This window comes from Thalassophryne amazonica, chromosome 22 (genome assembly GCF_902500255.1).
Source record: "Thalassophryne amazonica chromosome 22, fThaAma1.1, whole genome shotgun sequence".
NCBI lineage: Eukaryota > Metazoa > Chordata > Actinopteri > Batrachoidiformes > Batrachoididae > Thalassophryne > Thalassophryne amazonica.
The window spans coordinates 10,054,514-10,079,491 of record NC_047124.1 but is presented as its reverse complement, the minus strand read 5'-3'; the positions used below and the strand labels follow the sequence as shown (position 1 = coordinate 10,079,491).

Below are 24,978 nucleotides of genomic sequence, written 5' to 3'. Positions count from 1 at the left end.
GGCTCTAGAATAGTGATGACCAAAGTGCAGTTTGGAGCCCAGTGGTGAGCTGTGACAGTCCTGCAGGTGGACTGTGAGGGGTTGTTAATTTAAAAATAAATTAAAAAAATGTATTACTTTTTAATTTGTAATGAAGTTTAAAATAAGCACATAAGGTTCACAGTTGATTTTTAGTTGTCACTTTTCAAATGAATAAATCAAGTCCTTGCTAAACATTTCAGCAGTGTTTGCTGCCATCTTGTGGGCGATGTAAGCATTTTAGGTCGTCTGGTACATTTCCTACTTGAAACAAAAAATTCAGTAAAAAGGGCATTTATAAATGTCAGAAATGCACAATTTTTTTGGCACGCAGAGCTTTGAGCTCCCAGTATTAATCTGTAAAAATTTTGATTCTGAGTGTTTTATAGTTCTTGAGCTTTAAGATGCAAAAGTTTTCCAGAAAGAGATACAGAAGGACAGAATATCTCCTGACAAGCACAACTTGCAGGTGTGAATTACCCCAAAATATTGATTATTTAAAAAAAAAAAAAGGAATCAAAAGTAATAAACTTAATTTGACGCAGTTTATCATGATATCTTTGATTTGTGTTGATCGGTTTGTATTGTGCTGCGGAACATATTCAGATTTGGAACGGCTACTTTAGACAATGTGTTGAGCGATGCAGGATTTCTTCTTCTTTTCTTTCAAGATTAGGAAAGAAACCAAAACAAACTGTTAAGAGTCAGTCAGTTGTGTGCCATCCTTCCTCCTACATTAAGATTCAAGATTCAAAGCTTTTACTGTCATATGCACAGTAAAGAAACATGTTTCCCTCTGCAATGAAATTCTTACTTTGCTGACCACACTGGATGCCCAAATATATATATAAATAACTAAGAATAAAATATCTAAATATAAGTGGGGGGAGGGGATGAAATAACATAAAATAAGCATGCTGGTAAGAACAATACGATATAACAAGCAATGTAATAAAAATGCAATAATAATTAATAATATGTAATAATTAATAATATGTAATAAAATGTAATAATAATTAATCACCTAATTATGGTCCACGTCAGATAATCACCATAATTTCTCTTTTTTAGCCACAAATATTCCTACTATTTTTCATCAAAAGTAGTTTGTAACTTTTGAGCAGTTGCAGAAACATGAGAAAAACGAAGAAAGTGGCATTGCAGAGGGCTTATTAGTATACGTAATTTTGTCTCCAGGGCTCCACTCGTCATTCCCTATACCGACTACGATGCCTGAGACAGCGACATATTGTGGCAAAACTAATTCCTTCCACACATGCTACACCAACATGAGCCTCTGTGAGGAGTGCAGGTCATAGCTCAGCTCCCAGGCTGATTAATCGAGTGCAGAGCAGCCGCTGGTGGAGTTACCAAGCTGCAGCTTCACACAGGGGGTAATGACTCATGGAGTCAGCGCAGGCTAGATTGCGGAGGGACTCAAAGGCTTGACTAATTGTTCCCTGTTGGGCTCCTGATAGAGACAAATGCAGAGTTCCGTAACGTTCGCGGTTTCCCTTCTCTCTCTCTCCGAGCTTGTTCCCTCCCATTTCCGTTTTTGTCTTAACATGAGGTTTGTCCCTTATCTGCCATTTCCAAGTGCACATGATGGATTATGGGTAACTCTCACATGAATACACGGATATTAGTGTAGTCAGGATAAATGAGAAAGTAACAGCACAGCGATAGTTTGGTGTAATGGCTGCGACGGGAAGACCAGCTCACTTTTTTTGTTTTCTCCTTACGTTTAGTTTGCATGTTGACAGGTAAAAGCAATTATTGCACCATGCTTACATGATAAATTAACACACACTCTTTATGAACACCAGCAACCTGTTCTGCTGGCGGCTGGAGGGGTTCAGCATCCACAGTTGTTAGGATTCTCATGATGTTTTGAAGATCACAAACTGCTAAGCCTGTAAGGATGATAACTGTGGACATTTGTTCAATTTTAATGGTAGAAAATTATTGATAATCATGCTCACAGGTACTCAGAGTACAGCTGGAGTGACAAAGCACTGTTCCCTTTTAGGTCCATCCCTGTACCTTCATTTCTTGGTGTGTACCAACCATCATTATGGACATTAAACATCTAACAATGAGCGTCACAGATACAGAGTGCAGTTGTCAAAATCCGTCCACATTTAACCTACACCCTATAATGCATTTCTTCTCTCACCATCAACAAAAGAATCCCAATTTGGTGGAACTAAACCAATCTGGCAACACTAATTAACTAGTTGGTTTGAGTTCTTAGCAAGACATTTCTTCCCTGACTGGATAGTAGATCAAGAGAAACACCATCACCCCAATGCTATTCTTCTCTCTCACCATCAACAAAAGAACCCCAATTTGGTGGAACTACACTAATCTGGCAATACTAATTAACTAGTTGGTTTGAGTTCTTAGCCAAACATTTCTTCCCTGTCTGGACAGTAGATCAGGAGAAACACATAAGGTCAAGCACTGTGATGAAATACCAGCTCATTATGGAGATTTACAGACATAAATTATGAGTCCAACCTCTGCTTAATTTGTCTATTTCTGTCTCTTTTATTGTTTGTCTTGTGTCCTTCACAGTAAATGTCATCCATCTACATACAGTTTGTCCATTAATCCAACCGTACTTATCCTTCAACACCTTCTTAAGGTGACATACTACACCCACTTCCAATAACACCCACTGTTCTCAAACGGTAATGGAAGATTGTAGCGTTTCATGTGGTGCACTTTGTTGTGCGCTACATGATGTCTCTTTGCCAGAATATGCTTACAAATATGTCAAACCAGGCAGGTTTCCTGCCGTGCACGACCCGCTACTCTGCAAGGTCCTGATGTTGGTGTAGAATGTTTCCCAACTTAAAAAAACATTTCGACATAAGCTGAAAGACTCAAATTTAAGCTGATCTCTTCAGTCGAACAGTTTTGCTGAGCTGATCACCTCACTGGGGTCAAAGGTTAAAAAAAAAATCTCCAATACAGGGAAACTGTTCATTTGGAATAAACGTGGTCACTCATGTTATGGTTAATGGCTGTTTTTGTCCATTACCACGGCAACACTGCAGTTTCACACAGTGTATGCTCAATAAAAGTGCATTTATTTCTAATTTTAACCTTCAATTAGGTGCGTTAGGAATTAGCCCAGTGTGCAGGTGCTGGAAGTAATTTACAAACCAATTAATTTGACAAATGAAAAGGAAATTAAAAAGAAGAAGTAGCTTTCATCATTTGTATTTAAATGTTTCTGTCTGCTGTTTAGGTTTATTGTCTTTTATTGTGTGTGGCTCAAATATTTGACCCACACACAATAGAAGCTGCAGCAACAATACAAAACAAGAGTGCTCTGACAGCAAATACTGCTTTGGTACAAGTGCCTGCTACATTGTGGTATGTGATAGTTGATTTCAGAATGCAGACACCAACTCATGAAACTGGTAGCTTCTAGGTTTGTTAATCAACGGCCATAACTCTGGTAAAATGGGCTCAACTCAAACAATATGATAATATGTATATTACCACCCTATAATGAGGACTTGTACCACGTTTCAGGAAATTCCTCCTAAAAATGTGAGAGGAGTTGATTTCAGAATGCAAGCACCAACTCATGAAACTGGCAATGTCTAGGTTTGTTAATGAACGGCCATAACTCTGGTAAAATGGGCCCAAATCAAACAATATGATAATATGCATATTACCCCCCTATAATGAGGACTTGTACCAAGTTTCAGGAAATTCCTCCTAAAAATGTGACAGGAGTTGATTTCAGAATGCAGGCACCTGCTCATGAAACTGGCAATGTCTAGTTTTGTTATTCAAGGACCATAATCCTGGTAAAAATGGGCTCAACTCAAAAATATGATAATATGCATATTACCCCCCCTATGACGAGGACTTGTACCAAGTTTCAGGAAATTCCTCCTAAAAATGTGAGAGGAGTTGATTTCAGAATGCAGGCACCCACTCATGAAACTGACGGCATCTAGGTTTGTTAATCAACGGCCATAACTCTGGTAAAATGGGCCCAAATCAAACAATATGATAATATGTATATTACCACCCTATAATGAGGACTTGTACCAAGTTTCAGGAAATTCCTCCTAAAAATGTGAGAGGAGTTGATTTCAGAATGCAGACACCAACACATGAAACTGACGGCGTCTAGGTTTGTGAGGAGTTGATTTCAGAATGCTTATACCTTTTGTTGGAGGGACGAACAGACAGACAGAAATTGCCACGACATAATCTCTCTACGGGCCTTCGGCCCACAGGAGATAAAAAGTGAGCAGTACAAATATCAATATAATGTTTGAAGCCTGTGTCTCAACTGCATTAATTTCAATTTGTGGTTTTGGAAACGTTTCCCCAAGGTCAGAAAACATTCCGTTAAAACAAAAAGAATTCACGCTCGACTCAGCATGTGGAAGGACCTCTGACAGAACCAGAGTCTGCTCACAAAAAGGACTTTAAAGTGTCCAAAATGATTGCAAGGTTGTTTCACTTCAGCTCTTTTTATTATTAACTGAATCCAAACACTCAAGGAAATGTTTTTCGATAAAAGGAGACAGAACAGACACTGAGTCCGTCAGAGGTCTAACTAAAAAAGGTGAAAATGAGAATAAACTAATAAACACATAACTGGTACTCATCATGCTCAACAAGCACACAGAGGAAACACTTTTCCTGCAATCTGTCACTGCTTTCCTCCTATAAAGTGCTTCCCTTGTGTTTTCTGCTGCGCACCATGTGTACCAGTTATGTACACGCCTGCTAATAAAGATGTTTCTGTGTAGGCTCTCAGTTGTCCAGGTGGTTTCCATAGTAGAGAAGCTTGAATCTTCGACTGGACTGGGTTGCTTGACGCAAGGACGTTTCGTTTCAAATCGCAGAAGCTTCCTCAGCTAAAATTCTTGCTCTGGTAGTCTGACTTCTGTCTTGACTCTTGTAGAGAAGAATAATCAAGAAGTCACAAAAGCTGGAGTTTTAAACTTAACCAGACCCCTCCTACCGAGAAGCAGACTGCTATAGGCTAGTGACTAAACAATAGCTCTAATTAGCACCTATTGTGCTCTAGTTAGCACCCTCCTAATGACAGGGCAGCTGTCCCTCCTAATGATGGGACAGACCCTCTCCTAATGGCTCCCTTGACGACTCTGCTGATGACGTGAATGACTCATTACCATGTTTCAGTCTTTTGTTCATGGTAATGAGTCATTCACGTCATCAGCAGAGTCGTGTGTGCTTGTGTGTGTTCTAATTTGCAAAATGGGGGGAAAAACTACCATCAGAACAGAAATTTTTGTACATTTCAAATTTTTAAAAAACACACCAAACACCAAATTTTTATATAAAAAAAAATCTGGGGTGCTTAAAACTTTTGTACAAACATTTTTGTCATGGCTTGGCCAGTTCATTACAGTGATTACACTGTTTATTTATTATTCTCCTTTTGGCACTCTTTATTACTTTTGCTGTTTTACTTTAGAGCATCACGGTGGCTTAGTGGTTAGCATCGTTGCCTCACAACAAGAAGGTTGTGGGATCGCTTCCCACCTGGGTCTTTCCTTGTGCCCTGTGATCCCGGGGATAGGCTCCAGCCCCCCATGACCCCTGATTGTAGTAAGCTGGTACAGGAAACAAATGAGTGTTTTACTTGAAGATTGAAGATTTGGATTTTGCAGTTAAAATTTTATGCATAAATGGGAATGAATAAGAAGGTTAAAACAGCATTAAAATACTGCCAGTGTACACGATACCAGACTAAAACGGTTATCTCACTTATAATATCTACTTTAACAGCATTTAAATCTGGACACACTGACTGTGTGTGTGTGTGTGTGTGTGTGTGTGTGTGTGTGTGTGTGTGTGTGTGTGTGTGTGTGTGTGTGTGTGTGTGTGTGTGTGTGTGTGTGCAAGAGGGAGCTATTCTGTGATTTTCATCTTGTTGCCAGGGTAACCAAAGGAAAAGATGCGGGTCATGCTGAGTGAAGGAATGAAATTATTCCAATGTACAACATAATCATTTAAATGAAATCTCTTCTCTCTGATGAAGTCTGATGATCAGTTTGCATTAAATTCTTAAAAATTAACTCATGGAAATTTCTCCCCAGTGAGCGAGGAGACTTAGCGCGCATTAGTAATGCAGCTTTGCAGTAAAGGGTGTATTCTAAACACCGAAACGCCTCCTCTGGCAGCTTCTAAAAAGTTGCACGTTTGAGCTTTTGACCAAATTGTGACAATTTACAACTACTTATGCAGTCAGCATCCATCTGCTGCCTCTGCTGCAGTTTCTTTCCATCTTTTACATTTTACTTTAGTCTTCCACTGTGTTTTCACCGGTCTGACTGCATCGGTTGTTAAAACGCTCCCTCTCCTCCCGTAGCTGCCGGTCTCCCACACGTACACCCACAGACATCAAAAGTGCTTCTGAATGCAAAATGTCCCCAATAGTTTCTCTGCCTACGTCACTGGAGGTGAAGCTGCATGAACACGGAGTAGCGGCGCTGCACGAGGCGTGAGGAGGACGGTGACATCCCGACGCACAGGCTACAGGTGGTTTTACGTGCACGAGGATTCTCTGTACAAAAAACATAAAATGACAACAGTTTCAACATTTAAGCAACATTTTTTCTTCTTCTCCCCACTTGTGAGAGCGGTGCAAGCGTGAATGCACAATGAGACAGCTTGATGCTGGAGCTGCATCTTTGCTGTGGTGATGTGGCGCAGGATTTCTGTGCGTAGGAGGGACCTCACATGGCATCGGCAGTGACGGGCACAGAGAGGAAAGATGATTTAAAGTCCAAAAACGGGAGGAAATGTAAGTGGACGGGAACAAAATAAGCGCTCGCAAGCCAGTTAACAACTCCTGAAAAGACTCACCATAAACTGGACGTTGTCAAAGCCGTTCGCCAGCAGGTGGTTCTCGTACTGGACCAAGCCGATGGAGTCGAGCCACTGGCCGATGGACTGCAGCGGGCACCGGGGACCTATGAGGGGGTAGAGGGGCAAACGCTTCAATAGGGAGTAGCCGTCCACACGGTAACAGCGGCAGTCTGGCTGAGACAGCTGGCACTGCCACATCATGTTATGGCGGGCAAAATGGCTGTCAAAGGAACCCGCCATGCTTTCCAGGAGCTTTTTGGCCAGGCAGCACGGGGAGGAAGAAGGGGAGAAGGGAGGGACAGAAGGTGAAGGTAAAGAGGAGGAGGAGGAGGGAAAAACTGCAGGTTAGGTTTCAGGAGTGAGCATGGCGAGGATGGAGGGGGGTCAGCATGCCACGGGTGAAAGTGGGGAGACTCTGAGTTTAGGTGTCCGGATGCTGCATTCCGTGAATCCGGCTGAAGTTGTATCCAAAAAAAGAACTTCCGTCCTGCGGGTAAAATCCTGCCAGAGATGAGGCTGGATAAGACTGGAGGTAAAAGATCCGCAAGGCGAGAGAGCCACTGCTGTGCGTGCGGCGCGCACAGCTGCTTTCTCTTTCAGCTGTTGCGCTCGCTTGGCTGCTTCCTTGGTCGCATGTGTGTGCGTGTGCATGCAAGTGTGTGTGTGTAAGCGAAAAAGAAAGAGAGAGAGAGAAAGAGCGAGAGCTGCCTGTGCTGTAGATTTCGCTTTATCAAGTACTCCCACTCATCTGTATGCTTCTGCAGCCTCCTCTCTCTCTCTCTCTCTCTCTCTCTCTCTCTTTTCGACTCGCTCTCTCTTTCCTCTGTCTAGCTCCTCTCTCTATCTTCTCTAAGGAAGTCGATCATCACCTTGCTCCCTCACCCGTTCTTCTCCCTCACTCACTCTCTCTCTCTCTTTCTACACTCAAATATCGCGCTCGCTCTGCTGATAATAGACATTAGAACAGCCGGGGCTTCTTTGTCTGTGAGCTGAGCTCCACTCCCACTCGCACACGACAAACTCGGTGTATGCATGCTATGCGTGCGTGCGCACTATGTGTGTATGTGTGCTACGCGTGTGCTCCCATACATACAGGTCTGTCTGCGTGTGCACGGCTGTGTGTGTGTGTGCTGGAGCTAGTCGAGCTGCTTTGGCATTAACAGGATTTCTCTTTGTGGTAGAAAAGGATCACAGATTAAATGAGGGATAGATGTGTGTGTGTGTGTGCATGTGGGGGGGAGGGGGAGGGAGCAGAGCAGAGGAGATCTCAGAGAACAGGAGTCAAGAACGAAAAAAAACGCACAATTCGGTCAAGAAAATCAAAATGTATGTGGGGATTATAAATGATTTCACACCTGCACAGTCATAAATACTCAGAGTTATAGCGAAGTGAGAACATCCCAACTTTTAACCCTTTTACTCTTTAAATGTCTCTCCGTCCAAATTCTCCTGCATGGATGGTTTTAGCATTCTGCTGTTGAATGCAGGTTGTGTGTATTTTTATTGTGTGTGTATTTTATTTTATAGACACTAATATCAGATTTTTAAAAAATGGTGGTTTTAATTTTACATGATAAGAGCCAGGACTGCAGTAACAACTCAGAGCAGCGCGGCAATGCACTATTCATCTCTGATATTAAAAATAATACACACTACTTATGAATACTGCATAATATGTGCAGATAATGTAGAAAAATTTCAGCTTCAGATTTTTATGAAACATGCACAGTTGTAAACAGTCGTCTACTAAAGACAAACTGTTGAAAAGTCACATTTAACAGAGGAACAAAAAGTTAGAATATTTGCCCGCGCTACTATGATGCTACACTTACAATACCTTCATAAATATTCACAAAACACTGATAACAGTTGTAACATGTAAAGTTGTTCCTTAACAATGACACATAACTGAAAGTCATATCAGACAATAAAAACTGACAACATACACAATGTTACGTTGGAACAGCCAGACTTGTTGAAGTGTTAAAAACCTAGTTCACTTGTGAGTAATTTGTTGTTTTAACATTAGTACCTTGATGGAACTCAGTCACTTTCTCTTTTGTTCGTAGCTTTTAATGTACTTTTTGTTGTGTTTTGGAGTGAATTTCAAGTGGATTTTATTCATTAAAAACACAATTAAAAACACATTGTTCATGTGAGTTCACCACAAAACCTAAATTACAGCTTAATTAAAATGGCAGCTCTTGTAATTTATTCAAAATGCAATTAAAAAAAAGAAGCAATTACCGGTAATCAAACAGTCCTTAGTGTGTGTGTTTTACCTGAATTGTCATCCTTGATGTCCAATCCGCTGCCTATCCCTGCACCGATGGAGCTCATAATTTTGTCGATCTGCGAAAAGCCAGGGAGGGGGAGAAAGAGAAGAACAAGAGAGGTGGCACGCAGCGCGCATGAAGAAAAGTCATTCCACTAGAACAGGCATAATGGACTATTTCTGAATTCAAGTGTCACATAACATGATCATTACACCAGCCAATGCGGTGAATGTCACTCATTCCCCTGAGAACTGAGTGCATGAAGAAGAACAGACAATATGAAGGTCATTGTGGACCTCATCATCCGGGATAGTTGCTCTATTTTCTCAGGTGGGTCCACTGGAGTGGTTCCTGAACGCAGTGCCGTTTCTCATTTCTTCTGGCATCTGATGTTTTCTACAATTAGTGCACGATGCTCTTTCAAATGTGTTCTGTCTCAGGTTTCCCTGTTTGCTGATCTAGCAGCTCCGGCAACACCTGGAAGCTGATTGATGTCTTCTGCAGTTCACATTCATCAGCACCGTCGCTTATAGAATCTGTTTGAAGTAGTTTAGCTTTTATTTACGTATGTTTATATTCTGCAAAATGCATTTTACCGTTTTGGTTTTCACTGTACTTGTTGCACCGATTCGATGTTTGACTTTCCTTCAGTGAGGGATTCTTCACAGCTATTCCTGCAGATTTGTATTTCCAAAGGAAATTGGGAGTTGTGTGATGGGCAGAATTTAAAGATTCTTGAGGTATTATTTGTGATATTTACAAGAACTGCGACAGAACTGGTTGGAGTCACTGCACAGTGGTTTTATTAGTGTTGACTGGTCATTCATGACAGAACCACCGACCAACTCAGTCTGCACACCTGTTCAGATATAAAAACCACTCAACCACGATTCAGAGGAACCTGGCACTGCTGTGATTGTTCCAAAACAAAGCTCTTAAAGCTCTGAACACTTTACAACTCACCGGACCATGAAGGCAGCCTTATCTCATGAGTAGCAAGAACATCTAACAATTACGTCACTGTGCTCACTGAGCTGATAGATCCAGATCCCAGAACAAGCGCAATAGCGCATGCACATAGGGCTACAACTAACAACATTTTTATCAAATCATTTATATATTTATTTGTAATTAAACATGTAGTTCATAAGTTACTAAATTCCACATTTATTCACTTTAATTCCATTTTGTCACAAATGCAAGCGGTTTAAATCCAGGGTAGTTTAGAGTTGTTTACCACTATATCTCATTAAAATCCTTGTAGTTTGGAACAGCCTACACTGAAAAAGAGAATAATTGAACCAACTTAAAAAGTTGCTTCAATTGGTAACATCTAAATGAATCAAGCTGTGTGAACCTAGGTTTGTAAGTTAGAGTTGATCTAACTTATTAACTTAAGTTCAAACAACTTAATTCATTTAGATGTTACCAATTGAAACAACTTTTTAAGTTGGTTCTATTTTCAGTGTAGAATCAGATACCACCAACTTATCTTTGGTCATTTCTGATTATATTTACAGTAAGTAGAGATAAAGAGGTGAATTATTAGGCAAAAATGAGAATTTCAGCTACATTTAAATTTATGTTATTGACATCTAGGGAAAGGAAGAGTATTTATTAAAAAAAAATTACATGTAAATTATAAATTGGAGAGATTTTTTTCTTCTTCTTCAGATTATTTGAGAAAAATATTTGTAACCCAAAACAGGATGAATCTGGAATTGCACTTGGGTTTTCTGTCATTGCTGTGAAAACTCTTAAATGGCTAAAAATTCCAACAGATGGATCAAAATTATGATACAGGCTTACAATAACTTGCTGGACCCGACCATGGGACGTGTATCTGTATGCGGTGAAAGTGATGAAGTTGCAGAGACATTCATTCTCGCCGGTGACATTTATGCCACTGGGTCCTTGGCAGAGATGATTCTGAAGAGCTTCTGAAGTCAGGAGGTCGCTGTACAGAGGTGTTTGGTGATGCTGATATCATTGTAGGAGAAAAAGGGTCTAAGTCTTTAGCGTCCTGGTGCATTCCATCTTACTGTAAGGATGTGAGACTTGGATGCTACCAACCCACCTAAGAGAATGACTGGATGTCTTTGGGATGAGGTTTCTTCAGAGGATCCTTGGGTACAGCTGGAATGACTTTGTGTTAATTAAGGCGAATCAGCGGAGGAGTATCGCTCGCATTGTGAGGGAACATCAGTCACAAACATTTGGATTTAAGGCATATTTTTCTGGGCATGATCCAGCATGAAGCTGCCTCAGTGCTGAAGACCCCAACGGCTGGATAGAACCAAGAGGACACTCAAGTGTCACCAGGATGCTGCCAACAGATTGGCATTTTGAGGGTTGGGGATACACTAGATGTCTGCTTGGATGGTTCTATCCAGGAATAAAAGCAGCATTGTAGTGTGGTGGTTGTTGCGAGTCGCACCATCAACACATGCCAATGCATACATTTGATTGAAATAATTTGGGACAATTTAAAACACTAATGTGTGCAAAATTTGTGTATAGTTTTTTAAACCTGCAGCACTACTAAGCATGAATGCTGCTGTTATCTGATGTGTTTTAAAACTCCTATTTTGCTCATAATTCTTCCACATGTGGATGTGCTGCAAAAACAGTAAGTCTGAAATCCCTCGTATGTATATCACTCCATAATCTCCCTGAAGTCATTTTACCTTAACTTCATGTGGCATGAAATTAAATGAGAAAGGTCACCTTAATTGCTGAGAAATGTGGGAAATTCCATATGGTAATTAGTCACCATCAGCAAGAAATATGCTGGAGGGAGTAAACATGATGGATGACGTGGAATTACGCATGCAAATGTAATCAAGCAGGCAAAATAAAATTCTACTCGCATGCATTAGCTGACTAAATATGGGTTTTTGTTCTTACAGCCCTACTTGAGAAGGAAATGTAATTTTTTTTAGATGAAATGGTTCACCAAACACACAGAGTCTTTGCTTGTTGTTGATGTAGCGACAGTGTGTAATCAGCTTTCTATGGCCTGAATGGTGATCAGTATAAGGTGAGTCCATGTCCGGTCGCGTGAGACACCGGTTAATACTGAAAAGAGCCCCAGGCACAAATATGGTGAGGGCGAAATGTTCACCACCCTTCACCTCCGATCTCTGGCCTCTATAACAGAAAGTGCACCTTCTCTGATTTCTTCCCTACAGCTCTGTAGAAGAAAATCAAGGTGAGGGCTCATCGAATTAAAGCTGGAGCTTCCTTCTGCCCTGTAACAGCAGGGTGGACTTCAAAGAAATGGAAAGCAGTTGACTGCTTTCAATGGAAGGGTTTCTACAGAACCCTGCAGACAGTTCACTTAAAAAAAAAAAAAAAAAAAAAAAAAAAAAAAAAAAAAAAGACGGTGCAATGCCAGCAACAAAACCAACACATGACAAGCTGGTATTTCTCCAGGTTTGTGTGTCTATTTGCCAGTTTAATGAAATTGCACGGGTCAGAAGACAGGGGGAAAGAATGTTTGAGTTTCATTCAAATGTAATTTTGCAAAGAAAGTTTTTGGTATTTTAGTGGAAACTTGTTTTTAGGCATGGAGACAGATCCACTTCCCTGATAACACGGTGATTTTGTCAACCAGCTGCCAGCTACCTGTTAGATATATCTGTGGGTTTATATACTATTTTGCCATTTTGTTTATTGTTATTTCATTTTGGTAACAAGTAATCACCTTACTTAAAGGATCATACATTTTGCTATTCATGCGGAACTGGATTTAACTGCTTTTAGAGCAAAGAGAATTACCATATGTCCCGTCCTTGCGCGGGCTTGGACTTCCCTCTATGTCCATGGAGAGCCAATAAGGTTAGGATTTGTGAAATACGGCCCGCCTTTTTGTCACGCCTACATTGCATTTTATAAAAAGTGCTTGTATTCCTTTGTTTGGGATTCTGGTCGAGCAGACCTCCTGTGAGAGCAAGGTTTGTCAGAATCCAGGCCTGTAATCTCACCTTAAATTTGAATAAATTTAACCTGAGAAATAGCCTGCTTTTGGACCTTGATTGGGACTGAAGAAAAAAAAAATGGGAAGTTTATATACAGGATATACATGCTGGAAATGTACACAAACAATTAAACACTCAACATCAACAGTTTAATGTGATTTGAAGAGGGACGTTTGAGGAGGAGTGGCTGAGGAGGGAAGCTTTGATTTTGTCCTGAAAAATGTTTAAACTTTTAATCTTTATGTCAACGTATTTAAATTGGTGCATTCATTTCACAAATGAAATTACAACTGCCTCCATTTTAGTCACTTTGTTTGCAAAATTAAACTGGTTCCATGAGAAAACATGATGATTGTTGAGGTTCCTAAAAGAACAAAAGGACACCATCTGCTTTTACTTGTTACTTTGCAGTTGCCATGGATTCATGTCTCTTTTATTTCTTTGAAAAGTGCTTCTCTGTCTGGTAAAATGTTTTCATCGTGCTCCACTGTGATCGGTGCAGCTGCATGCAAGCTATGAAATAAGGGAGGCGACTGGCTGGTATTAAATAGAAGTTATTCACCACGTCCACTGATTCATACAGCATTTATGGTCAGACAGACCGTCTCAATCAAACCATGAGTTGCACTGGGAAACTGCAGCTGTACTCTGGAGTAATCAAACCCGTGGCCATGTTTTGACATATTGTTTTGTAACACAGTTCAATCAATTGCAACAGATATGCCTACTGATTATATCTTACTTTGTATTTATTTCTTGTGTACTGTATCGTGTGCGTCTCTTACTTCTTCCCACTCGGCAGTGAATGACGGCGTCCTCTCCAGCCGTCCTCCCAGGCTGGCGCTGTCTTCTGGGCTGGAACTGCCGGGCCCTTGACCCCGTGATCCAGAGCCCCAACTGTGCTCCTCCTGAATAAGACAAAAATGCAATATTTTGTTTTTCAGATGAAAATGACTACATTCAAATGTGTGTGTGTTTTTAAAGAGTGGAGTGTAATTTCCTTTCAGCGCTCTTTTACTGATAATGAAGTATTTTTTCAAACAGACTATGTATTTGGCATATTATTTATTTAGCATATATCGAAGCAGTGGGGAATTCTGTGACCCAGATTGGTGATGGATCTAATTGCTTGGACCGGTTTCTCTGCTGTCTCTAAAGAAACACTGCTTGATGCAGAAAGATGCAAACTAAACCCCGCAATTCAAATCATAAACTTATAAGAGAGGATATCAGAACATTAGCATTTTTGGCTTCAGTGCAAATTAAATCCTTTTTAAATAAAGAATAACCTACTTTCAATGATACAAGACTCTCTTCTGTAAATCATCTTCTCTTCTATTTTGTTTAAAATCATCATTTCAAAGAAACTCTTAATATGGTGATTTTTTTTTAAAATACCTGTATGGGAGATGCAGTGACCAGATTGGAGTCAGACTTGGAGAGTGACTTGGATAGCTGCAGGTCCATCACGCTGCGGGGCATAGACCTCATCCTCCCCAAGGTGCAGGCCCTTTCTTCGTAACCACTTCCTGGTGAGCTTTCCTTGGTCACACCTCCCCGTAACTCTGGAACCTCCCTGTTCTGGGCGGAAGAGGGCGAGGTCGAGCAGGTGGGCGGGTGGACCAACGTAGACCAGGTGCAACTGGGATCAACCTGATCACAGTTCCGTGTTGGACCCTGGTCCTGGTTGACTCTTGTGTGGAAGACAGTCCGGTACACTACCTGCGGTTTTTGGGGGTTGCTGTCAGTCCTCTTTGGTGAGGATTCGCTTCCTGTCCTGGGGAAGACCTGAGCAGACCCCCCACTGATCACAACGCTGAAATCGGGGGGCTGCAGTAGGTTGCTACGGATTTCTGACGAGGCGTATTTATGGGGTTTGGGGCTGTAAAGTTGATAAGGTGTATCAGGGGTTTCGCAGGCTGGAGAAGATCCATGGAGGAGGCCCGCAAACTCCTCAGGGATGTGGCTCTTCCTGTGCTCCTCCTGTAGAGCACTGGAACAGGAGGGAGGAGGAGGAAGAGGTGGGTCTCGCTGGTATGGCCCGTCGTCTGCCGGAGGGGCAAAAGAGCTGATTGGGGTTACATCATACAACAAAACAGCAGGAGCATGCATGGATCTGAGCAGATCTGTACAAACAACCTGCACATAAAACTGTGGAGCAAAATGCCACATAGACAACAGAACAGAGAAGGAAGTGGCGGCCTTAAAAACAAACCCTGCAAATCAACCAAAGCTGCAAAGAGGGAGATAAGAAAGAAGTGATGTACCTTCTGCTTCCCTGCAGAACAGCCGTTTGGTGCTCTGAGGAGAAATCAAGAACTCATGACCTGGATTTTACACCTCTGGTCGCTCACCGTTTAGGTCCACAAGCTTGTGTTTCAACTTGTGCACGGGTGCATGAACTCATTGGGAAGATGTTCTTCCAAAACTGACACGGTTGTGTGCGCGGAAGCTTTCAGAGGCTCACTCACTGTCTGTGCGCAGTGATGTGAAAAGGAAGCCAGTGAAAGCTTCTTTAGCCTCTCGGTACAAGTGTTTGTGCAGTTGCAGACATCTACAGGTCTGCAAACAACTTACACACAAGTTCACATTCGTTTATAACATTAACAACTTGAACGCATCATACTGCAAAACGTAAGAAAAGCTGCGTCATTACCTCTGTCAAGTTCAGCGTTGGTTGGCTTTTACTCTGAAGCTGCTAACAGATAAACTTTACAATGAGCAAACACTGCACACGTTAAGATCCCGCCCTAAAGCCACGCATGCTTGAAGGAAACTTTATGACAGCTGCCTGGTAACTAAAGGGGGCGGAGCTTATGCTAGTACTCCTGTGTGTTTCTGCACAAGATAACTAAAAAAGTAACATACAGAATCTGATGAAATTTTGTGGCAAGATTTTCTTTGAGTCAGGGAAGGGTTAGTTAATTCTGCAACAAGTCTGCATCTGCTGCAAAATATTTTAATTAATTTCTTTCTTAAACACTGCGATGTGGGGCATTTTTCATGAATTGATCACAAAATGACATTTATTGGAATTTGTAGTTAAAATCTCTACAAAATATTTTAATTAATTTCTTCCTTAAACACTGCGATGTGGGGCATTTTTCCTGAATTGATCACAAAATGACATTTATTGGAATTTGTAGTTAAAATCTCTACAAAATATTTTAATTAATTTCTTTCTTAAACACTGCGATGTGGGGCATTTTTCCTGAATTGATCACAAAATGACATTTATTGGAATTTGTAGTTAAAATCTCTGCAAAATATTTTAATTAATTTCTTCCTCAAACACTGTGATGGGGGCATTTTTCATGAATTGATCACAAAATGACATTTATTGGAATTTGTAGTTAAAATCTGCAAAATATTTTAATTAATTTCTTCCGTAAACACTGCGATGGGGTGTTTTTTCAAGAATTGATCACAAATGTGACATTTATTGGAATTTGTAGTTAAAATTGCTGCAAAATATTTAAATTAATTTCTTCCTTAAACATTGCGATGGAGGGTATTTTTCAAGAATTGATCACAAACGTGACATGTATTGGAATTCGTAGTTAAAATCGATGCAAAATATTGCTATAAATTTCTTCCTTAAACAATGTGATGGGGGTATTTTTCAAGAACTGATCACAAATGTGACATTTATTGGAATTTATAGTTAAAATCGCTGCAGAATATTTAAATTAATTTCTTCCTTAAACACTGTGATGTTGGGTATTTTCAACAATTGATCACAAACATGACATTTACTGGAATGTATAGTTAAAATCGCTGCAGAATATTTAAATTAATTTCTTCCTTAAATACTGTGATGGAGTATTTTTCAAGAATTGATCACAAATGTGACATTTATTGGAATTTATAGTTAAAATCGCTGCAGAATATTTAAATTCATTTCTTCCTTAAATACGGTGATGTGGAGTATTTTTCAAGAATTGATCACAAATGTGACATTTACTGGAATTTATAGTTAAAATTTCTGCAGAATACTTAAATTAGTTTCTTCCTTAAACACTGATGTGGAGTATTTTTGAAGAATTTATCACAAATGTGACATTTATTAGAATTTATAGTTAAAATCGCTGCAGAATACTTAAATTAATTTCTTCCTTAAACAGTGTGATGTGGAGTATTTTTCAAGAATTGATCACAAATGTGACATTTATTGGAATTTATAGTTAAAATCGCTGCAGAATATTTAAATTAATTTCTTCCTTAAACACTGTGATGTGGAGTATTTTTGAAGAATTGATCACAAATGTGAAATCTATTGGAATTTATAGTTAAAATCGCTGCAGAATACTTAAATTAATTTCTTCCTTAAACACTGTGATGTGCCATGAGAAAATAAAGGTGAATTGCACAAAAATTTAAAATTTTTATGAAATTGTCACCTATCTAAAGTAGACTTTCTATAGTTGATAACACCAGTCATCAATACTGGAGTAACCTGCATTTTACTAGTGTTAAACTGAACATGATGATCAGTTTGAGTAAACTGCTAAAAAGTACTGCGCTGATTTTGATTAACTTTGCTAAAGAGATTGGACTTGTCCTGGAATTCAGTGACATTCCGACACTGATCTCATTAACTCATTGAGTGCCAGCCATTTTCAAAGTTCAGAACATCCCAGTGCCAGGATTTCTTCAGCATTTGAGTGTTTTTTCAAGACCCATAGAAAATTGAGTTCTATGTCCATGTCAACAACAAACATACCACAAGAAAAGAAAAGAGAAGAAAAGAAATTGGCTCGATGACGCGTCTTTGGCGTGGGGCGTTACTATTGGAAAAGACGCGTTTTAAAGTCAATGGCATCGAGTGAGTTAAAGAGGCAATTTTAGGAATTGTACCTGGATTAAAGGTGAAGGGATGCTCTCTGCTGAGTGGGTTTTTTTTCCTTTCAGTAGTTATCCCACTATATTCCAAAGCAATGTGTTCTAATAGTAATCATGCCTAAATCTCCATCTCTCCTATAGTAAAGGAAATCTGTGTTCCGGTGAGACTCGGGTTGTGGTTTTACTCCTTGGGGAACAGCTCCGCTGTTATTTATAGACTCATAAACAAACTCCACTTGAAAATCTGACCAAAACCTGCAATGTTAAAGTTGTGTAATAAGCACCATTAGTGTAACCATCAAGTAAGCAAACCAGAAGTTGTTTGCAGCAATTCCAAAAGAGCTGAAATAAAAAAAGAGCTCACCCTGTTGTGTTTTTTGGTGACAGCTGCACACATGTCGGAGTGTTGTTTTCAGTTTTGTGTGAGAACAAAATCACTTGAAGAGTTTTGATCTCATTTCAAGCAAACATGATGACATGATTTAGGATTAGACAGGAACAAAGTACTTTTATTTTCAGAAAAATCAGTGAAAAGTCAAGGTCATGTCATAGTACAATGCCAAAATTTCACCAAAGTGCTTATATATGGGGGGATACTAAGAATGGACATTTTGAGGACTCCGTTACACCTGTGGTTATTATTAACGACTAATATGAAGTCACATATCACCTTTATATTGGTTACATGACATCTGACATTGGTCAAATTCAAGGTCATAACTGTTTAACTCAAATAGTGTGGCACCAACAAGAGGGAAGGGTTGTGTGTCAGTCAACAAAAACATGGTTCAACTCTGAAAGAAAATAGAAATGTTGAGGCCACATAGAACCAAATATTATGGTGTCTCTGAACCAGAGAGGGCTGTTTGTGGGTTCACAAAGTGTTCATCTGTTGTCGAAATTAAAACATACACTGAATGCTGACACGAAAAGACTCAACAACCTCATCAGGAGAGCTGGCTCTGTCCTGGGGGTGGAGCTGGAGTCTGTGATGGAGGTGTCAGAGAGGAGGATGCTGAGGAAACTGCTCAGCATCCTGGACAACACCTCCCACCCCCTACATGGCACACTGACGTCCTGTCAGAGCACCTACAGCCACAGACTAAGACCACCGAGGTGCACCACAGAACACTACAGGAGGTGTGGTAATCAGACTCTATAACTCCTCCCCCTCCTGCAGAATGAATACATAATGAGCAGAGCTATTCAGAGTAATTCAGTTATTTAGAGTAAATTTGTTGTAATTATTATTAAAAAAAACTACTCTGGCGAAATAATTTCCTTCGGAATAAATAAAGTTGATCTTATCTCATATGTGAGTAATTTTGTGAGAATTTGTTTTCATGCATGAATACTGGTTCCTGTCAGTGTGTTGAGATTATGTCACAGGTCGGCCGTGTACAACAACAACAATCTCAAACTTGCACACAGACACACACTGTCTTCTCTCTCACAATAACAAATTCATTTGAAAATTGAAACTGTTCACGTCCACCCTCACACATGCAAAGTCAACATTGTTGTGATCACAACTGTCACTTGAATAATTGACTGTCTCCACCCCGCATGGACACACACACACACACACACAAACACACACTGCAAGTCTCTGTTGTCACACAGTTTCAGCTCGTGCTTACTGACAGCACATCCAGCCACATTCCCATACATGCCACAGTTATATAATACCAGCTGATGACACGGGAAGTCTAGACAGTGCAGCTTCGATAAAAACCGTAATATATCTGTGTACCTTGCACCAGTAAACGGAACCATTCGCCTCTACAGTGAGCCTCTTCTCAGTATGAGCCAGGCAACGCCAAACACTGATGGCGGTCCTTACATTAAAATCCCTTTAACCCTCTGGGGACCGAGGGCATTTTTTTTTGGACAGTTCACTCGCCTGGCATAAATGTTTTATTATTGCTGTTAACAGCTCTCCCTGCATCCCACAATCAAGTTTTATGTCTCTTTTTTCAGGACAACCTGTGCTTTCAGAATATATATGTTTTTGTTGTGTTTTATAAGTGTAATAAAGGTTTACAATCAAAAATAGGCAAGGAAAAAATAAAGCGAAAAATAATTTTCCTCACACATGTATTCAAAACACACAGCAAACTATAATAAACAACTGTTTTGACACTTTATAAAGGTAATTTGAGGTCTTGCGTGAAAGACTGTACAACAAAAAGGTTCAAACAATAAACACAAATGCACATTTTGAACAATATATAGAAAATGGTCTATGCGTTTTGTTGTCCATTGATATGGTAAACAGTGCTTTACACAGAGAAAGCAACAGAGTTATCCAGTAACATTCACATGCAAACTAGTGGAGCAATCCTGATAGTTACACACTCTTTGTTTGAGCATGTGAGATTGTCATCAGAGGCTCTCCGTCTGCTCGCCTGCTTTCACTGATCACTGTGTGTAATGGTGCAGGGTGCACTGAGTATGTACTAATAGTATGTACTCATTGGAGCACCCAGGGGGCTATTCAAATGGGCCAACTAGTAACACATCACTCATGAAGACGATCTTTGGCTTTTCACGTGAGGTAAATCTGCCCTACAATTGGATTTTGGAAAACCATGTAACGGTGAACCAATTCCGATTGAACACTCACATTGCGCACGTCATCACACAGCTTTTATGAGGAGTACAAAGATGGCCGATGGATCGGCTTAAAAGTCCGCAGAGTTAACCTTTCAGCAAAAAAAAGGTAAGTTTCTATCTCATATCATTCAAACGTTATTTATAATTTAGTAAAGCTTGGTCTTAGCCGTCGTATTTGACGGCGTCGGCCCCAGAGGGTTAAGGCACAAAATTATGTCATATTTTTCAGCTAAACTCTTTCATATTATTTGGCTGTGATATCAGCTGTCTTCCAAATATGAAGATTTCCTTTTTCCCCATTCAAGCTGAAGCCCTTTACAAGATACTGTCAAGAGGAATTAGCGGTAGCTCTTAACTTAATTACAGCACCTTTAATCTAATCTAGCAAGACAATTATTTTTTTATTGCTGCGTGCATTTGGAAGCAAAAAAAAGAGGGACAAAATAACTGATACATTAGCTCATTTCAAGCAACATTTCAAGATTTTTCCCTGCAACAATCCAAAAGACGCCCAGCAGGGGGCAGACAGTTCCTCATATAGATACGTAAGCTAAATAAATGTACTTTTTGTGTTGATTTGCTGCATTAGGCTGATCTATTTCTTTATTCCTCATCATATTAATTTCATTTCAGAGAGGTATTACATGACCACACTAATTGTTTTTGAGTTACTGCAGCGAATACCTCAAGATATAAAAACGATTCCCGAGAAAGACGTCACACACTCTCTCTCTCTCTCTCTCTGCACCGCCTCGCACGTCTTCCTCAAAGCATCAACACGCTCTACCTACTTCGCTCTTTTCAAAAAAGATGAGAGTCATTGGCAACAGGTGAGCCTGTTGGTTGCTATGGCAACAAAGATCCCATCGCCAGCATCACCAACGGTTTCGAGAGGCTGAGTGCCTTGTGGCCTTCGGAAGAACTGGGAAAGCGTACGGCTGATAAACACGGAAATCAGTTTGGCACCTGTGTGTGTGAGCGTGTGTTCAAACACACTCAAGGAAAATGAAAAATAGCAGAAAAGTGGACAAACTGAGCCGGACAATAAAAGTGCAAAATGCATATGACTGCAAGTGTTTGTTTCCTTTCTGTATTTTTGCTCCCTGCAAATATTCACAAGTCTCTTCCACTGTCTGCTGTTTCCACCCTCATTATTTATCCTGTGCTGGAACAACTGCAGGATGTGGAGAGTCTGAAAGTATTTGGAACATTGTGAGCTGCTTGCGGAGGATTATGAAATGAAAATACCTTAAGCTGAAACCCAAAACTTCCAAACTATGATGTCTCTGCATGAGCTACTGTGGCATATGTGCATGTGGAGGTTTTATTTTCAGTCTGCCTAAATGTGAACACAGTACTCAAAATAGCTCTCATCCAATTTGGAAAAAACATGTTGTTCTTGCCCGTGCTTTTATACGCCCACCGCCCATTTTATTAGGTACACCTGTTCAACTGCTTGTTAACACAGTTAGTTAATAAGCCAATCACATGGCAGGAACTCAATGCATTTATGCTGAAGTTCAAACTAAGCATCAGAATGGGGAGGAAAGGGGATTTACGTGACTTTGAACATGGCATGGTTGTTGGTGCCAGACGGGCTGGCCCGAGTATTTTAGAAACTACTAATCTACTGGGATTTTCATGCATAACTATCTCTAGGGTGTACAGAGAATGGTCAGAAAAAGAGAAGATATTCAGTGAGCAGCAGTTGTGTGGACTATTTTAAAGCAATCAATTAAATTTCAATTTATTGATTTATACAGCACCATCTCACGACAGAGTCACCCCAAAGTGCTTCACATAACACACAATTCATAACAACACAAAGTAAATTAAAATCTAAAAGGGCACAATAAAAAGGTAAAACACAGTAGTGTGTAAAACACACAATATCAATGTTTGCTATTTAGCACTAATGCTAAGTCGTACGGTGCCCTCCAAAAGTATTCATACCCCTTGGTATTTCACACATTTTAATTTATTTATGCCATTTCAAATACAAAAAGTAAATCAGGCTTCTCAGTATGAAAATTTCTAAAATTACCTTCCTTAAATTCAAACTCAAAGCAAACCTCTACAACTTGATATAAATGAGTAAAAAACAAAACATAAAAGCCAAGATGATGGGTTGCATAATTAATGTGCCACTTTGGTATCATACCTGTAAATAATCAGTTTTATTGCCAGTTTTCTTCAGACAAGTCAGAGGATGGATACATGAACATTTCCAGGTCACTGCATATGCCTTGGACCTTATTTACATCATTTATGAAGAAATACAAACAGTATGGCACTTTATGGTAAATCTGTATGGAGTAGACAGTCCTCAAAAACTGAGTCACTGTGCAAGAAGGAGACGAGTGAGGAAAGCCACCAAGAAAGACACCCAGAAGAACTTACAGGGTTCTGTGGCTGTGATTGGAGAAATTGTGCATAGTGCATTTTTTGCATTTTGTTTCCCCAGTTATACAGCTTCATGATGAAATGGTACAGAGGAGGATTTTCTTACAAAGACCACCTGAAAGTTCTGCTACAATTTGCCAGAAGACACATTTGAGATGCAAGCCTAGATTTTGGGCACTGTACATCACCTTTCTATTGGTGACTTGACGTTTGACCTTCGATGTATTGCACTCTCTGAGTGGCTCTTCTTGTCTTATATGGTCATCCAAATCATGTGATCTGATTATATTTGGGACAGGAAAGAAAATATGAACACACTATATTGTTTTGTTAGTATTTGAATTTGCTATAAAAATGTCTATGACAGCAGCACAATTCAAACATGATGACAACATTTTGATTTATTTACTTAATTTTAGTAAATGGTGCTTTCTTGTAATGAAATTCTTGGCATAAATATAATCTGCTTTGCCTAGAAATTCATCAATCTTGGGACATCCTAGTATTTTATTAGGTCTTCATAAATTTTTATCACTCACTGCATCAAATTACAACTATACTTGCATTTAAAAGCTCATATCACAGATAAGCTCGTTCCAAAACAAGCTGTAAGAAATCACTTTACAGAAGAACACTGCATTTTATTCCTCTATATTAAAATCCAAATCCAGAAAAAAGTCTACACAGTTCCTAAAAGGAGCAATAATGGGAAAATAAAATACTTAACCTTTACCTTCATTGTGATTCCTAGTTCTTTTAAGCCACATGTCACTCCTACAACTGCTGCACAAAGGACGGACACATGCTGCAGGTTTGAAATAGATGTATTCATCAGTTTCTTTCTGGCTGCAGAAAGCAGCGAGAAGCAATGAGGAGAGGATGAAGATAAGAACAGGAAAAGGAGCCAGGCGAAGGAAAAACAGCGACAATTACGGAGTTGCCAAGAATGCAAAAACAGAGAATTCAGTATCTGACTAAATGGAAGACAAAGTTTATTTAAAAGTGATTTATGAAGAGGCATAATGCAGAAATATACCGCAGGAAAATCAACAGCAGTGACTGCATCTCCCACTAGGTACTCAGAATATATGAAAATGTCTTTTATGCAACTTCTAAACACTATGGAGCCATGAGGACAGTCCAACGCACCCAATCTAACCAGTAAGCACTTCTGAGGGGAAACAGACAATTTTAGAGAAAGAGATAAAGGGAAATATTTTGATGTAGACCCCAACCAGATTGGAGTCTTGCTCAAATAATACTCCTCCGCAGAATTTTGTCAAAAATCTGTTAAACACTTTCTGATCAATCTTGCACACAAACAAAGTGGTGGGGGGTGTTCACATAATCTCTGCCCTCCTAATGCCAAAGAAAACACAGATGGAATGATGCAATTTTATGTTTTATCCTTGTAATGACAGCAAGAAGAGGTATTTCAAAGTATCCAACTGGCAAAATACCAATGTAGCAAATTACAAAGCGCACCCCCCCCCCAATACACTGTTATTCCGAGAAATAACCGTCCACCGTTTGGAATCTCCATGTCTTGCAGAACACAAAATGTGGCCCAGCCAAATAGTCTCCCAAGGATCCTGTAGGGGATGAACAAAATGAAGACGAGTTTCCACTCAGGAAAATGAAAGGAAATTTGCACGATACTCCAGCAGAAAGGATGAGCTGGTTCACGTTATGTGCAACACAAATTCCCAATCTTAGATTAGATTAGATAGAATTTAATTGATCCCTATGGAAGACTCCCTCAGGAAAATTGAAGTTCCAGCAGCATTGTATAGCAGCACACAGGGTAAGAAGCACACAGAGCATTAAAAGTGAAAGCAAAAAAAAAGTTTGCAAATATAAAGACATACTAATACAATAACATGCTTTTGTAGGGCGATATGCATTTTCAGAGGCCTGACGTTCACGCCCAGTTGCCCAAAATGACAGCTATTCGCCTGAAGTGAATA

The 24,978-nt window shown here is 39.8% G+C and overlaps 1 protein-coding gene across 6 annotated transcripts in view; it reads right to left on the bottom strand.

The window, feature by feature from the left end:
- anks1b (ankyrin repeat and sterile alpha motif domain containing 1B) overlaps positions 1-24,978 on the bottom strand; it is a 275,419-nt gene that overhangs the window by 61,493 nt on the left and 188,948 nt on the right. For 5 of the 6 annotated variants that reach the window (XM_034163413.1, XM_034163407.1, XM_034163410.1 and 2 more), the window contains 4 exons: positions 14,549-15,198; positions 13,936-14,058; positions 9,177-9,246; positions 6,892-6,998 (listed from right to left, as the gene is read on the bottom strand). In XM_034163413.1, the coding sequence (XP_034019304.1) occupies positions 6,892-6,998; positions 9,177-9,246; positions 13,936-14,058; positions 14,549-15,198 (950 nt within the window). Of the gene's footprint in view, positions 1-6,891; positions 7,610-9,176; positions 9,247-13,935; positions 14,059-14,548; positions 15,199-24,978 lie in introns of those variants that run through there. The other variant, XM_034163412.1, reaches the window with a different exon arrangement.